Consider the following 16,302-nt stretch of genomic DNA (forward strand, 5'->3'; position numbering starts at 1 on the left):
TCTTTATCAGGAGGTACTTTACCTGCTCATACAATAATAAATCTTAAATATTGTCTTGGGCTACATGTATCTGATCAGATTTTTATTGAAGCACAGCACAATTTTACAGTTAACAATATGACCAAAAGACACAAAAAATCTACAAAGTGCAAAAAGTAAAAATATAAATAGTGAAAATATAAACTGTAAACTTTAAACAGTGTGCACATGTGCGTAGTGCACAACGGACATACAACAGACAAGTAGAACAAAAATTTTAACGTTAACAGAAGAAACTGTTAACAGTGTGCAGACATGTAGTGCAAACATTACTAAAAAACAAACACAAAAACAAAACACCTATGGCATTAGTCAGCGAGAGAGTTTTCTTCCCGTCGGCCACTCATTGCCTGGACAAGCATACCCATAACATTGAGGAATGCTTGATTGAAAGCAGCCGTCTGAGAGTGTTCCTCTGCCCTCAAGGCCGCTTCCTGCTCCCTCGCTTGTTTGGCCTCTTCCAGTGCCATCTGCAAGTGCCGCTCCCTCTGGGCACGGTTCAGCTCCTGCTGCTCAATGTCTGCCACCTGCATCTCTCTTAATGCAGCAAGATGTTCCTGATGGTGCAGGCTCCGTTTCCTCTTGCCTGGACCAAAGCATAGAAAATTGGAGTGAAAATGAGAGAAATTATTTTTGAAATTCATTTGATTTTACTCTATCACATTTACAGTATCTATGGTATTGTATAATATTATTTATGGTATTAAACTATTTATGGTAAGCAACAGTAATTCATGAGACACGGTTTATAAGGATATATATTCTATATTGTGATATCCTATTTGTACATATTGATATATGAAATATCAAATGTGTATTGTACCCGTTAACACACGCTGCGGTGTCGTCGTGCAGCTGGAGGCCGATGGTGTTGGCGGGCGTGGTGGAGACGCTGCTAGCACCGCTTGGGAAGAGGAGTCGTCGTCGTTGCATGTAGAAAGTGCAAGTGAATCGATCGTGGACAATGAGTCTGAAACGCAAAAGTTTGTCTAATCAGTTGGGAATGCACAAATTACTGCAACACAACAACAACAAAAAAAACATGAACATCATGAACAATAGCACTACCACTGATACATGTTAGCTACTAGGACTTCGTGCTTCATTGAGGCCATGATTTTACAGTCAAATTGCGATATAAAATAAGCATCGACGGTCAATTAAACCAGTAAAGTTACGATTTCAAGCGTTATAAAAACACAACGTACCATCCTCGATCGTGTTCTCCAACAACAATGGCGTGGCCGAGTCCAGGGCACCCTCCCTTCCTTTGCTCGTTGGTCTGCCTCCGTAGATTGCGTCCATTTGGTCGAACCACTTCCACGACCGCCTGTTTGAACCACTCCGGCTGTTGTGGTCCTTTATACCTCTGTAGTCGCTCTTCATTTTTTTTAACTTGTCCCTACACTGTTTGTAAGTCCGATGGTAGCCGTGTGCAGCCAAGAGCTTAGCGACCTCCTGAAAAACTTATTCATTCCGCGTCGCCCCATCAAGCTCTCGCTGGATCCGCTCCTCGGCTACCAACGAGAGGAACGTCTGTACTTCCTCAATAGACCATGAAACAGCCATTTTTTTTAGTTAATACAGTACAAAAAGGTGCGTCCGATCCTTCGCTGGCTCTGCTAATAATACTAGTGGTTCTGTTGTGTCTCGTGTCGCAAGTTCAGTGACGCAGTAATGACGATTTTTTCCGGCCAATCGGTGACCAGCAGAGTTTACACGTCACGTTTTGGTAACGGTTCGGCGCGCTTGGAACCTCGGCTGAGGTGGTACTAAAAAAAGGACCAGGTACCAGGTACTGTTCCCAGTGGAAAACCCCCCAAAAGTGAGCTGAACTGAACCGTGCCGTGCCGTACTATGCAGTGGAAAAGCGCCATAAGATAGTGGTACATGCTGGAGCTAATGATATACGCCTTCGTCAGTCAGAGGTTAGCAAGAATAACTTTACAGAGGTGTTTAAACAAGTGAAGGCGATGTCCGATGAAGTAGTATGCTCTGGTCCCATCCCAATGAGACATGGCGACATAGCTTACAGCAGGTTATGGTCGCTGAACCGCTGGATGTCCAGGTGGTGCTCTGAAAACAACGTGGGATTCATAGATAATTGGAAGACCTTTGAGGGCAAAGCTGGCCTGTTAGGGCGGGACGGTGTCCATCCCACTCGGGAAGGTGCTGCTCTCATTTCCTGTAGTATAGCTCATAGTCTCATAGTCTCAGATAAGGCCTAGTTAATTGGTGACAATCCAGAGCCTTAGCCTGAGCTAGCTGCATAGAGTTGTCACTCAAGGTTCACTGTATTGAGACTGTGTCTGTTCCCCGAGCTAAGCAAAAATATAGAAAGACCCAGAAAGTCTGTTTTAGTAATTTAATTAACATAGATACCACAAACTCGGATTACACTGAATGCGCAGCCGGCACCTCTGTTCTGAAGCTAGGACTGTTAAATATTAGATCTCTCGCATCTAAAGCAGTTATAGTTAATGAAATTATCACGGATCAGGAATTTGATATACTCTGTTTAACAGAAACCTGGATTAAACAGGAGGAGTATGTAGCTCTAAATGAAGCTAGTCCTCCTGGATACAGCTACATACAGTACACCAGCCTCCGTTAACTGGTAAGAGGAGGAGGTGTTATTCACAATGATAATTTGACTATTATACAAAAACACAGACACAAATTTAATTCATTTAAAGTTCTTTATAGTAACGTAACAAGTGTAGCTACAAAAATTAAGTCAGCTCAGTCGATCGCACTAATCATCATTTACAGACCTCCAGGGCCGTACTCTGAATTCCTTAGTGAATTTGCAGATTTCCTCTCAAACCTAGTCATTTCTGTAGACTTTACAGAAACAGGCGTTAATTGCTGGAGATTTTAATATTCATTTTGAGAATCCAGAAGACAATGTGCGACAAAGCATTTATGTCCATACTGGACTCAGTAGGAGTAAATCAGTGTGTAGTAGGGCCCACTCATAAAGCCGGTCACACTTTCGATTTAATAATATTCTTCGGATTATCTAAGTCCATTGTCTGAAGTTATATTAGATCACTTTCTTGTTTCAATTCAAATGTGTAATAGTAATAAAGTACGCAAAGCGCCGCGCTACCGTACTAAACGAACATTCACATCAACTACCACACAGAGTTTTATCAGTAATCACCCAGAGTTACCAACTTTGATTAGATCACCGTCTGACCCCACAGAACTCGATCAGATGACTGAATGTTTAAAGAAATGGCTGCCTACATTGAGAACAGGTGGGAGCTCCCACACTGTATTGGTTCTATTGATGGATCACACATCCCCATCATAGCACCAGAGGAATATCACTGTGACTATTTCAACCGTAAAGGCTGGCACTCCATCATCCTTCAAGGTGTTGTGGATGGAAAGGGACTTTTCTGGAATGTTTTCACAGGACTGCCTGGAAGCCTGCATGATGCTCGGGTTTTGAGACTTTCAACACTGTGGGAGTTGGCAAGCCGTGGAAACCACATACCAGCTAACACCAGAAACATAGGTGGGGTGAATGCTGGCTACTACATTCTAGGAGACTCTGCCTATCCCCTGCAGAACTGGCTCTTAAAACCATTCATTGACACTGGACACCTGACAGCAGAACAGCAGGTCTACAACATGAAAATCTGCAGAGCACGCGTAGTTGTTGAAAATGCCTTTGGTCGATTAAAAGGAAGATGGCGATGCATTATGAAAAGAAATGACTGTGCTGTTAACCTTGTGAAGTCCATGGTGGTGACATGTTGTGCTTTACATAACCTTTGTGAGAGTCATGGTGAGGCCTATGAGAATGCTTGGGATTTACCCCCAGCAGCAGAGACTGTGGTGGCAGTGCCACAGGCTGTAGAGGAGGAGGGCAGGGATGTCCGTGCAGGTCTGATGCGTTACTTGAGTAGCTAACTATTCACGTAGCATGTTCTGTAAAGTGTATTATCAATAACTTTTTTAAACACCGTTTCAAACTTTACAATGTACTCCTTGTTTTTTTTTGGTTTGTATTGTGGCGGCATTAACCATTTGTCTTTATCAGGAGGTACTTTACCTGCTCATACAATAATAAATCTTAAATATTGTCTTGGGCTACATGTATCTGATCAGATTTTTATTGAAGCACAGCACAATTTTACAGTTAACAATATGACCAAAAGACACAAAAAATCTACAAAGTGCAAAAAGTAAAAATATAAATAGTGAAAATATAAACTGTAAACTTTAAACAGTGTGCACATGTGCGTAGTGCACAACGGACATACAACAGACAAGTAGAACAAAAATTTTAACGTTAACAGAAGAAACTGTTAACAGTGTGCAGACATGTAGTGCAAACATTACTAAAAAACAAACACAAAAACAAAACACCTATGGCATTAGTCAGCGAGAGAGTTTTCTTCCCGTCGGCCACTCATTGCCTGGACAAGCATACCCATAACATTGAGGAATGCTTGATTGAAAGCAGCCGTCTGAGAGTGTTCCTCTGCCCTCAAGGCCGCTTCCTGCTCCCTCGCTTGTTTGGCCTCTTCCAGTGCCATCTGCAAGTGCCGCTCCCTCTGGGCACGGTTCAGCTCCTGCTGCTCAATGTCTGCCACCTGCATCTCTCTTAATGCAGCAAGATGTTCCTGATGGTGCAGGCTCCGTTTCCTCTTGCCTGGACCAAAGCATAGAAAATTGGAGTGAAAATGAGAGAAATTATTTTTGAAATTCATTTGATTTTACTCTATCACATTTACAGTATCTATGGTATTGTATAATATTATTTATGGTATTAAACTATTTATGGTAAGCAACAGTAATTCATGAGACACGGTTTATAAGGATATATATTCTATATTGTGATATCCTATTTGTACATATTGATATATGAAATATCAAATGTGTATTGTACCCGTTAACACACGCTGCGGTGTCGTCGTGCAGCTGGAGGCCGATGGTGTTGGCGGGCGTGGTGGAGACGCTGCTAGCACCGCTTGGGAAGAGGAGTCGTCGTCGTTGCATGTAGAAAGTGCAAGTGAATCGATCGTGGACAATGAGTCTGAAACGCAAAAGTTTGTCTAATCAGTTGGGAATGCACAAATTACTGCAACACAACAACAACAAAAAAAACATGAACATCATGAACAATAGCACTACCACTGATACATGTTAGCTACTAGGACTTCGTGCTTCATTGAGGCCATGATTTTACAGTCAAATTGCGATATAAAATAAGCATCGACGGTCAATTAAACCAGTAAAGTTACGATTTCAAGCGTTATAAAAACACAACGTACCATCCTCGATCGTGTTCTCCAACAACAATGGCGTGGCCGAGTCCAGGGCACCCTCCCTTCCTTTGCTCGTTGGTCTGCCTCCGTAGATTGCGTCCATTTGGTCGAACCACTTCCACGACCGCCTGTTTGAACCACTCCGGCTGTTGTGGTCCTTTATACCTCTGTAGTCGCTCTTCATTTTTTTTAACTTGTCCCTACACTGTTTGTAAGTCCGATGGTAGCCGTGTGCAGCCAAGAGCTTAGCGACCTCCTGAAAAACTTATTCATTCCGCGTCGCCCCATCAAGCTCTCGCTGGATCCGCTCCTCGGCTACCAACGAGAGGAACGTCTGTACTTCCTCAATAGACCATGAAACAGCCATTTTTTTTAGTTAATACAGTACAAAAAGGTGCGTCCGATCCTTCGCTGGCTCTGCTAATAATACTAGTGGTTCTGTTGTGTCTCGTGTCGCAAGTTCAGTGACGCAGTAATGACGATTTTTTCCGGCCAATCGGTGACCAGCAGAGTTTACACGTCACGTTTTGGTAACGGTTCGGCGCGCTTGGAACCTCGGCTGAGGTGGTACTAAAAAAAGGACCAGGTACCAGGTACTGTTCCCAGTGGAAAACCCCCCAAAAGTGAGCTGAACTGAACCGTGCCGTGCCGTACTATGCAGTGGAAAAGCACCATAAGATAGTGGTACATGCTGGAGCTAATGATATACGCCTTCGTCAGTCAGAGGTTAGCAAGAATAACTTTACAGAGGTGTTTAAACAAGTGAAGGCGATGTCCGATGAAGTAGTATGCTCTGGTCCCATCCCAATGAGACATGGCGACATAGCTTACAGCAGGTTATGGTCGCTGAACCGCTGGATGTCCAGGTGGTGCTCTGAAAACAACGTGGGATTCATAGATAATTGGAAGACCTTTGAGGGCAAAGCTGGCCTGTTAGGGCGGGACGGTGTCCATCCCACTCGGGAAGGTGCTGCTCTCATTTCCTGTAGTATAGCTCATAGTCTCATAGTCTCAGATAAGGCCTAGTTAATTGGTGACAATCCAGAGCCTTAGCCAGAGCTAGCTGCATAGAGTTGTCACTCAAGGTTCACTGTATTGAGACTGTGTCTGTTCCCCGAGCTAAGCAAAAATATAGAAAGACCCAGAAAGTCTGTTTTAGTAATTTAATTAACATAGATACCACAAACTCGGATTACACTGAATGCGCAGCCGGCACCTCTGTTCTGAAGCTAGGACTGTTAAATATTAGATCTCTCGCATCTAAAGCAGTTATAGTTAATGAAATTATCACGGATCAGGAATTTGATATACTCTGTTTAACAGAAACCTGGATTAAACAGGAGGAGTATGTAGCTCTAAATGAAGCTAGTCCTCCTGGATACAGCTACATACAGTACACCAGCCTCCGTTAACTGGTAAGAGGAGGAGGTGTTATTCACAATGATAATTTGACTATTATACAAAAACACAGACACAAATTTAATTCATTTAAAGTTCTTTATAGTAACGTAACAAGTGTAGCTACAAAAATTAAGTCAGCTCAGTCGATCGCACTAATCATCATTTACAGACCTCCAGGGCCGTACTCTGAATTCCTTAGTGAATTTGCAGATTTCCTCTCAAACCTAGTCATTTCTGTAGACTTTACAGAAACAGGCGTTAATTGCTGGAGATTTTAATATTCATTTTGAGAATCCAGAAGACAATGTGCGACAAAGCATTTATGTCCATACTGGACTCAGTAGGAGTAAATCAGTGTGTAGTAGGGCCCACTCATAAAGCCGGTCACACTTTCGATTTAATAATATTCTTCGGATTATCTAAGTCCATTGTCTGAAGTTATATTAGATCACTTTCTTGTTTCAATTCAAATGTGTAATAGTAATAAAGTACGCAAAGCGCCGCGCTACCGTACTAAACGAACATTCACATCAACTACCACACAGAGTTTTATCAGTAATCACCCAGAGTTACCAACTTTGATTAGATCACCGTCTGACCCCACAGAACTCGATCAGATGACTGAATGTTTAGAGTCGACGTTCCATTATACATTAGATAATGTAGCTCCAGTTGAAAGAAGAATTATTAGAGATAAGAAACTCGCTCCCTGGTATAACGATCATACACGCTCTTTAAAACAGACCGCTCAAAAATTTGAACGTAAATGGCGTCAAACTAAATTGTTAGTATTTCAAATAACATGGAAGGAGAGCATCCTGAACTATAGAAACTATAGAAAAGCTCTTATTGTAGCTAGATCAACGTATCTCTCCACACTTATAGAAAATAACAAAAATAATCCTAGATTTATATTTAATACCATAGCCAAATTAACCAGAAATAAGACCACTGCAGAAATCTCCACAACATTGTGTAATAGTAAGAACTTCATGAACTTTTTTAATAATAAAATTGTAAATATTAGGCATAAAATTGAGCCTTTGAAACCAAACAATGTAAGTTATGCAGATGTTAAACTAGCCATGTCAGATCGTATCTTATAATACTTTACTCCCTTTGAATAGAATGAACTAATTTCACTCATCTCTTCTGTAAATTCTTCAACCTGTACATTAGATCCTGTACCGACACATTTTCTTAAAGGGGTCATCCAGACACATTTTTCATTAAATGTTAATGATCTTTAGGGTCCTAATGAAAAGTTTGTAATATATTTAATTAAAAATTCTCAATGGTTGTGTAAAAAAAACACTACTTTTAACTGGTAAAAACTAGCTCTGTTCTCAGCAACCTATTTCAGTGCATGTTCCTTTAAATGCTTATGATCTTTGCTGAGCCCGCCCCCCCAGTTCTGTGGGGCGTGTCTTCACAACACACGTGGGGTAAAGCCACGAGAGTGTAGTGCAGTGCGGGCAATGCTTTGACTGCATTACCCACAAAGCATTGCCCACACGGGCAATGCTTTGTGGGTAATGCAGTCCAAACTGAAAAACGCTGGAATATAGAGCCTGAGCCTGTTTTCTTAAGTAGTTTTTGGTTTGATTTAAGTACGGAACCTACGCGGAAGTTTTGTCGCCTGACAATGCAGAAATTAAAAGAATGGACATGCATCGACTCGATTTGTCTTTCTCATCACTGCATGGGCATGAATTAACGGGCTGTTACACTGCCGCGAGCAACAACAACAAAAGCGGAGAAACTTACTGAGAGAGATACGGACGTGATGTGTTTACTGATGTGTTTACATGACATCTTAATCTTCGACAGACACCGTTATAAACCATCTAACGTTACAAAGATAAGCATAATATAGTTTTCCAACTACGTACACAGTTTGCAACTAGACAATCACCTTAATGCATTGTTTTTATAAACGGGCGATTAGGAATTATATAGAGACGGATGTACACAGAGAAAAAGCCATAACCATGTTCTATGAAAGTATAAGTTAACTTACACTCCGCATTCATCGTGATTATTAAAAAGGCGATCTGCAAAGATTCATAGAAAAGGGAATTACACTCACTGAGCCTGGTGAAGATGAAGCAGGAACACGAAGTTAGTACAGATCCATTTTTAGGAGCAGCTTCGTAGCAAAACCTGCTTTATATTGACCCGCGTTTATAAAGCAGTCTGGTAAAAAATTATTAGTGCAAACATGAACGCATGTAGGTAAATCGGCGGGGACGTTAGCTTATAAAACTAAATTCAGGCACGATGTCGGTAGTGAATGATGACTGCTGTGTTCCCTATTACACCCAACAACTGTACACCACACTCGCTTAGGCGGCATTTTGCTCCAGCGGCGAAAAACAATGGCCGACAGCTTCTTCTTACTCGGGGTGGGTCTTTGCTAAAACACCAGTGTCAATCAACTAGTGTAGGAGCGGCCTCTTGTGGTGTGGCATCACAGTGACAGGCATTTGTCATTGGCCTGATTTCAGAAGGGGCATGTTATTGTAATAAATGAAAAGAAAACCACTGGGTGGCTCTTTATCATCGTAGAGTGGTTGTGTACGCACTGTCCTAACACACAGTTCAGTCCAAACAGCTTAAAAAAGTGCATGTAGGCCTGTATGACCCTGTTGAGAATAATAAATTTTTCACTCAGCATTGGGTATGTTCCAAAATCTTTTAAATTAGCAGTTATTAAACCGATTATAAAGAAACCTGACCTTGACCCCTGTCAGCTGTCCAATTACAGGCCAATATCAAACCTCCCCTTTATCTCGAAGATTCTGGAAAAAATAGTAGCGGAGCAGCTATGCTCATATCTACATAGAAATGGCATTCATGTACTGTATCAGTCAGGATTTAGGCCTCATCACAGCACAGAAACAGCACTCGTTAAAGTAGTAAATGACCTCCTATTGGCCTCTGATCAAGGTTGTGTAATCATGCTTGTATAACTCGACCTCAGTGCAGCTTTTGACACCATTGATCATAGTATTCTTCTTCACAGATTAGAAAATGTAGTAGGAGTTAAGGGTACAGCCCTCTCCTGGCTCAGATCCTATTTGACCGATCGGTATCAGTATGTAGACTTAAATGGTGATTATTCTGAATGTTCTCTACTGGAGTTTGGTGTTCCACAGGGTTCAGTTTTAGGCCCACTGCTTTTTTCTCTTTACATGCTTCCTCTGGGCAACATAATCTGTAAGCATGGTATTAGTTTTCACTGTTATGCTGATGACACACAGTTATATGTTTCAGCAAAACCTGATGAGATAAACCAGCTTACTAAAGTTAAGCAATGTGTGCAGGACATAAGAAATTGGATGCTAATTAACTTTCTTCTGCTTAATCCAGATAAGACAAAAGTTCTAGTCATAGGACCGCATACAGCTAGAAGTAAGATTCTAGATCACTCTGTAACTTTAGATGGCCTTTCTGTTCCATCAAGTGCAACAGTAAAACACCTCGGTGTGATTATAAATTCCAGCCTTTCATTTGAAGCTCATGTAGATAATATTACCAGGATAGCATTTCACCTCAGAAATATTGCCAAGATAAGAAATATATCGTCGCTAAACGATGCAGAAAAACTAGTTCATGCTTTTATCACCTCTAGGTTGGACTATTCTAATGCCTTACTGTCTGGTTGTTCAACTAGGTGCATAAACAAGCTTCAGCTAGTCCTGAATGCAGCAGCAAGAGTCCTCACTAGAACCAAAAGATACGAGCACATTACACCTATCTTATCTTCACTTCATTGGCTCCCTGTGAAATTTCGCATTGATTTTAAAATACTACTTTTGACATATAAAGGATTAAATGGTCTCGCACCGTAGTATCTGAGTAAACTGCTAGTGTCTTACGATCCGCCACGCCTACTTCGATCAAAGGATGCAGGCTGCTTATCAGTACCGCATATTCTGAAAACTACAGCTGGAGGCAGAGCTTTTTCTTACAAAGCCCCAAAATTATGGAATAGTCTTCCAATTAGTGTTCGGGAGTTAGACAGTCTCAGTGTTTAAGTCCAGGCTAAAAACCTATGTATTTAATCAAGCATTTTTATAAATAGATTTGCCTTGGGTAAAGGAGCCGATCTGGGGGACTCATGGACGTAGAGTATTATGGTGAACTGGTATGTTTAGATGCTGTCTTTCCCACTCTCATTGATCACTCAGGTTTGTTGAAGGTGGGGTGATTGGTTGCTTTACATCTCAGGGAGCCCCCATGTCTGTGTTATCTTCTGGCTCTCCCTTTTAGTTATGCTGTCATAGTTAGACCTGCCGGAGTCTCTGCTTGCACTCTACAGTAAATATACATTTACATTATACATTATATGACTGTGACCAGACCTAACTGTTATCTCTTCTCTTCTGCTCTCCTTCCCTCTCCCTCTGTCGAGCTACACATGTTTCTGAGCTGCCAGTGATCCAGACTCCCTCTGCCCTCCGGACCTGTCTGACCCATCCTGGTGCCCCGCTTCTGGTTGGAGATCTCATCACAGGAATGCCCCGTGTGTCTCTTTGGGATGCGTCTTGTGTCTGGGGATGGTTCTCTCTACCTAGAAGATGGTTCTGGCCTCGACTAGTGTTGGCAGCTGTTTCTCTGAAGACTTGACTGTTCGATAGTTCAGGACTGGAACTTCATACAAGTCTACCTGAGTTTTCAATGACTAACTCGACTCCATATTAACATCAATTAACATCAACTGTTATGCTGAACTGCCTGCCAACTAACACACAGTATGAATGCAGATAAATTCCTGCTCTCTGTTTCATTCAAATGAGGATGGGTTCCCTGTTGAGTCTGGTTCCTCTCAAGGTTTCTTCCTACTATCATCTCAGGGAGTTTTCCCTTGCCACTGTCGCCCTCGGCTTACTCATCAGGGACTAGCTGACCATTTGATTCATACACATTCAAATTCTATACAAACTTAAATAATTCTATTGATTGTGTAAAGCTGCTTTGGGAGAATGACAATTGTTAAAAGCGCTATACAAATAAAATTGAATTGAATTGATTAGATTACATGAACTTGGTTAATCCAATTTAGTAAAAACCCTTACCTACAGTAGTCAAATGTCAAATTCATCAGAGGCAGGGGGTGTCAGTCTTTCTGTATGATAACAATGAGGCTTCAATAATCTTTACATGGTCTCAGGCCCACCCCTTTCTTTTTAACAAAGATGAGTGTAACGTCACAGGTATTGCGGCAGGCAAACCCACAAACAACAGCACCATGGGTTTCCAGTCAGACAGGCCCATGGCCAGCCTCACGGGCAGTTGGTAGGTAACGCTTCTCCTGCAGCACAATTTGTTTGTGAAGCTGGAGAAGTCCCAATTCCATGTGACCACCACCTCCTTCCTGCATGATCAGGCCAAAAAAAAGCGGTGGCACAATGGCCATGGCCTACGTCACTTCGTGCCATTCAGCGCTTTCTGTTTTTTTTTGGGGAGTGAAACTATGGCATTGGGGAACGCAAACTCCTGGCCATAAAATTGGCTTTGGAGGAGTAGAGATGCTGGTCGAAAGGGGGCCAAACACCAGGTTCTCATCTGGACAGACTGGATACACCTGTTGCTCCTTCAATCCAGACCATGGTCCCACCTTTCTCTTGATTTTGTAATGGGGTTGCCTACCTCCAAGGAATACATTGTAATATTAGTCATCGTTGATCTTCTCTCTAAAGCTTGCAAGTTTATTCCACAGTTTGCCAGCCAGTTCTAGAAGGCCTTCTCTAGCCCCATCAGGAGCATGGCGGGCCTCACACTTTCACCCTGAGTCAAATGGGCAAACGGAGAGGGTCAATCAGGACCTGGGGCACTTGATGAGGTTCGTGGCCTCCGCCAACCCCTCTTCCTGGGCCAACCATCTGATCTGGGTGTAATACTCCCACAACACCCTATGGCACTCATCCCTGGGCATGACCCAGGAGCCTGAAGTGGGTGTACCTGGCGCGCAAAAAATGGTGCAGTGCTGTCGCTAAATGTGGCAGAAAGCAAAATCTGCCCTCTATACCACAGCGCAAAAGGCAACCCTCACGGCCAATGCAAAAAGGCGGAGGGGACTTCGCTCGGGACAGTGGGTCTGGTTATCCACCAACAACCTCCCGCTAAAGGTGGGGGCAAGAAAGTTGCATGTATATTGGTCCACTCAAGATTGTAAGAAAGTTAATCTAGTGGTGTACCGCCTGGCTCTCTCCTGCTCAATGAGGATAAACCTCCACCTTGCTCCACTATAGAGAAAAGAAAAAAGAAAAGATAAAAGAGAAGGCTCTTGAGGGGACAGGGGACTTCTTGGTTATGTTTACGCTGGATGTTTGTCTTTTGTGTTGTGCTTTCGTTAGTGCTATTTTGATAAATTAATAAACCCACCTCTCCGGGAACCATCACCTTATCGCGGTGGAGAGGTTTGTATGCCCTCATGAACCTGCGAGCGGTGTTGTCTAGAACCATATGCTCCTGGCAGGGTCTCCCAAAGCAAAGTGGTCTTAGGCGAGGGGCCAGACCAAGTATGGTTTAAAATAAAACATAAAAAAAGAGGAGGGAGTAAAGTGGCCCTGTCCGGGGGAAGCCCGGGCCCCATGTCTGGAGCCAGGCCTGGAAAGAGGGCCCATCAGTGCGCGCCTGGTGGCCAGGTCTGCCACAGGGCCCGGCCAGGCACAGCCCAAAAGAGCAACGTTGACCCCTGTCCTACCCCATCTCGTGGTCCCACCACCTGCGAGAGAAACCGATGGGGTTGGTTGCGCTGTTATTTGGGTAGCAGTGAACCAGCCAGCCTCGACGGACCAGACCCAGGTGGCAGAAGCTGGCTCTGGGGACGTGACACATCACTTCTCTGTTGGGGAAGGAGCCAGAGCTTGTGCGGGAGGTTGAGCGTTATCAGTTAGATTTGGTGTGGCTTACCACGAAGCATAGCTCCTGGATAGGGGTTGAACTTGGTTTTCATGTTTCTTGGGTGGAAATCTCTTACTATGGTCTGTGCTTATGCTCCAAACAGCCGTTCAGAGTATTCTGAGTACTGCATCGGGCTCCAGTGGGAGCCATGGATTGTTCATAACAAATACCATGTTCAAACACAGGGATGCTCATGAGTGTGACTTGGTACCAGAGCACCTTATCCCGAAGGTCATTGATCAATTTTTGTGATCGTATCATCTGATCTGAGGCCATATGTCTTGGATACTCAAGTAAAGAGAGGGGCAGAGCTGTCAACTGATCACCATCTGGTGGTGAGTTGGAAGGTGGAGGTGGAAGGGGAGGCCACTGCACAGGCTTGGTAAGCCCAAACAGGTAGTGCAGGTAAATTGGGAACTTCTAGGGAAGGCCCCTGTCCAAGAGACCTTCCCACCTCCAGCGGAGCTTTTCCAGCATCCCTGTTGAAGCTGGGAGCATTAAATCAGAGTGGTCATTGTTCAAAGCTTCTATTGCTGAAGCTGCAGCTGTAAGCTATTCATTAACAGCAAGAAGTATTTGGAACTGTGACAAACCCTTAAAGTCGAGTTTGGTGGTGTATTTTGCTTAAGCGGACATTAAAATGTAAGGCGAACCACTACTGCATCTGCTTTCGTTTAGTATAAAGTTAACTAATAATATTTTCTTCTGTTCCAGGTCTTAAGGTTCTGGGTGCCTCAAGAGGCGGTAACCCTCGAACAGCGGGGTGGACACCTGTGGTTATGGAAGCTGTCCGACTGAAAAAGTCCTTCAGGAATATTATCTCAGGGGTCTCTAGAAGCAGTTGCAAGGTACTGACGGGCTCGAAGGACAGCAGCCACAGCAGTAGCAGAGGCAAAGTAGCGGGTGTGGGAGAAGCTCGAAAAATCCATGGAGAAGGACTTTTGGTTGGCACCAAGGTGCTTCTGGAAAACCATCCGTCACCTCAGGAGGAGGAAACAGGGAACCACCCAAGCTGTATACAGCGAGGATGGGACACTGCTGACCTCGACTGAGGAGGTAATCGGGCAGTGGAAAGAGCACTTTAAGGAACCCCTGAACCCGACTAATTCACCCTCTGTTGGAGAACCAGAGCTGGAGGATGATGGGGGGGAGGGGGAGGGGGGGGTCAGCATTGATCTCCCTGGGCGAGGTCACTGAGGTAGTTAAACAACTCCACAGTGGCAAAGCCCTTGGAATTGACAAAATCACACCCAAAGAGTGTGTGCCAATTATAGGGGCATTACGTCCTGGAACAGCGGACCAGCCTTATTATCCTTGTAGAAATCCTGGAGGGGCTTGGGAATATGCCTGTCCAGTCTACATGTGTTTTGTAGATTTGGAGAAGGCATATGCTTGGGTCCCTCTGGATTTTTTGTGGGAGGTACTGCGGAAGTATGGGGTGAGGAGGTCACTTCTCAGGGCCATCCAATCCCTTTACACCCAAAGTGAGAGCTGTGTTCGGATTCTCAGCAGTAAGTCAGACTTGTTTCCAGTTGGCCTCCGCCTGGGCTGTGCCCTGTCACAAATCCTGTTTGTGATTCTCATGAACAGGATATGAAGACGCAGCTGTGGAGGAAAGGGTATCCAGTTTGGTGGGCTAAGGATCACATCGCTGCTTTTTATTGATGACGTGATCCTGATGTCATCATCAGTCTGTGACCTGTAGCGCTTGCTGGATTGGTTTGCAGCTGAGTGTGAAACGGCAGGGATGAGGATCAGCACCTTGAAATCTGTGGCCATGATTCTCAGCAGGAAACCAATGGATTGTTTACTCCAGGTGGGGAGTGATTCATTACCCCAAGTAAAGGAGTTTAAGTATCTTTGGGTCTTGATTACGAGTGATTTAATCATTCAATTCAATTTAATTTATTTGTATAGTGCTTTTAACAATTGCCATTGTCCCAAAGCAGCTTTACACAATCAAAAGAATTATTTAAGTTTGTATGGAATTTGAATGTGTATGGATCAAAATGGTCAGATAGTCAGATAGTCCCTGATGAGCAAGCCAAGGGCGACAGTGGCAAGGAAAAACTCCCTGAGATGGTAGTAGGAAGAAACCTTGAGAGGAACCAGACTCAACAGGGAACCCATCCTCATCTGGGTGAAACAGAGAGCAGGAATTGATCTGCATTCATACTATGTGTTGGTTGGCAGGCAGTTCAGCATAACAGTTGATGTTAATTGATGTTAATATGGAGTCCAGTTAGTTATTAAAAACTCAGGTAGACTTGTATGAACTATCGAACTGTCAGGTCCTTGGAGAAACAGCTGCCAACACCAGTGGAGGCCAGAACGGTCTTCTAGGTAGAGAAAACCATCCCCAGACACGAGACGCATCCCAAAGAGACACAGAACCAGAAGCGGGGCACCAGGATGGGTCAGACAGGTCCAGAGGGCAGAGGAAGTCTGGATCACTGGCAGCTCAAGAACGACATGTGTAGCTTGACAGAGAGAGGGTGAGAGAGGGAAGAGAAAGAGCGGGAGAGAGAGCAGAAAAGGAGAGATAACAGTTACGTATGGTCACAGTCACATAATGTAATGATCATGAACATTGGAACGTAAGGTTGGCCGGAGAATCGGAGCAGCAGGGGCGGTATTGCACTTTACCGCACAGTTTTGACGAAAA

At 43.7% G+C, this 16,302-nt stretch overlaps 2 protein-coding genes across 2 annotated transcripts; both read right to left on the reverse strand.

Moving 5' to 3' along the window:
• Positions 1-347: 347 nt before the first annotated feature.
• Positions 348-1,438, reverse strand: LOC128528885 (uncharacterized). The gene is made up of 3 exons (XM_053502049.1): positions 1,248-1,438; positions 863-1,009; positions 348-625 (listed from the first exon to the last, which is right to left on the reverse strand). The coding sequence occupies exons 1-3, from the start codon at positions 1,423-1,425 to the stop codon at positions 348-350; spliced, it is 603 nt and encodes a 200-aa protein (XP_053358024.1). The 5' UTR covers positions 1,426-1,438.
• Positions 1,439-4,430: 2,992 nt separating this feature from the next.
• On the reverse strand, positions 4,431-5,521 carry LOC128528887 (uncharacterized). The gene is made up of 3 exons (XM_053502050.1): positions 5,331-5,521; positions 4,946-5,092; positions 4,431-4,708 (listed from the first exon to the last, which is right to left on the reverse strand). Exons 1-3 carry the CDS (start codon positions 5,506-5,508, stop codon positions 4,431-4,433), a joined length of 603 nt encoding a protein of 200 aa, XP_053358025.1. The 5' UTR covers positions 5,509-5,521.
• Between the last annotated feature and the right edge of the window lie 10,781 nt (positions 5,522-16,302).

Source organism: Clarias gariepinus, chromosome 8 (genome assembly GCF_024256425.1).
Source record: "Clarias gariepinus isolate MV-2021 ecotype Netherlands chromosome 8, CGAR_prim_01v2, whole genome shotgun sequence".
NCBI lineage: Eukaryota > Metazoa > Chordata > Actinopteri > Siluriformes > Clariidae > Clarias > Clarias gariepinus.

Excerpts from the sequence above, each read along its gene's own strand:
- LOC128528885 (XM_053502049.1), bottom strand. The coding sequence starts at position 1,425 with ATGAAGAGCGACTACAGAGGTATAAAGGACCACAACAGCCGGAGTGGT. Across the intron at positions 1,010-1,247 it reads GGAGAACACGATCGAGGATG|ACTCATTGTCCACGATCGAT; the intron begins GTACGTTGTGTT and ends TTTGCGTTTCAG. Across the intron at positions 626-862 it reads ACCGCAGCGTGTGTTAACGG|GCAAGAGGAAACGGAGCCTG; the intron begins GTACAATACACA and ends GCTTTGGTCCAG.
- LOC128528887 (XM_053502050.1), bottom strand. The coding sequence starts at position 5,508 with ATGAAGAGCGACTACAGAGGTATAAAGGACCACAACAGCCGGAGTGGT. Across the intron at positions 5,093-5,330 it reads GGAGAACACGATCGAGGATG|ACTCATTGTCCACGATCGAT; the intron begins GTACGTTGTGTT and ends TTTGCGTTTCAG. Across the intron at positions 4,709-4,945 it reads ACCGCAGCGTGTGTTAACGG|GCAAGAGGAAACGGAGCCTG; the intron begins GTACAATACACA and ends GCTTTGGTCCAG.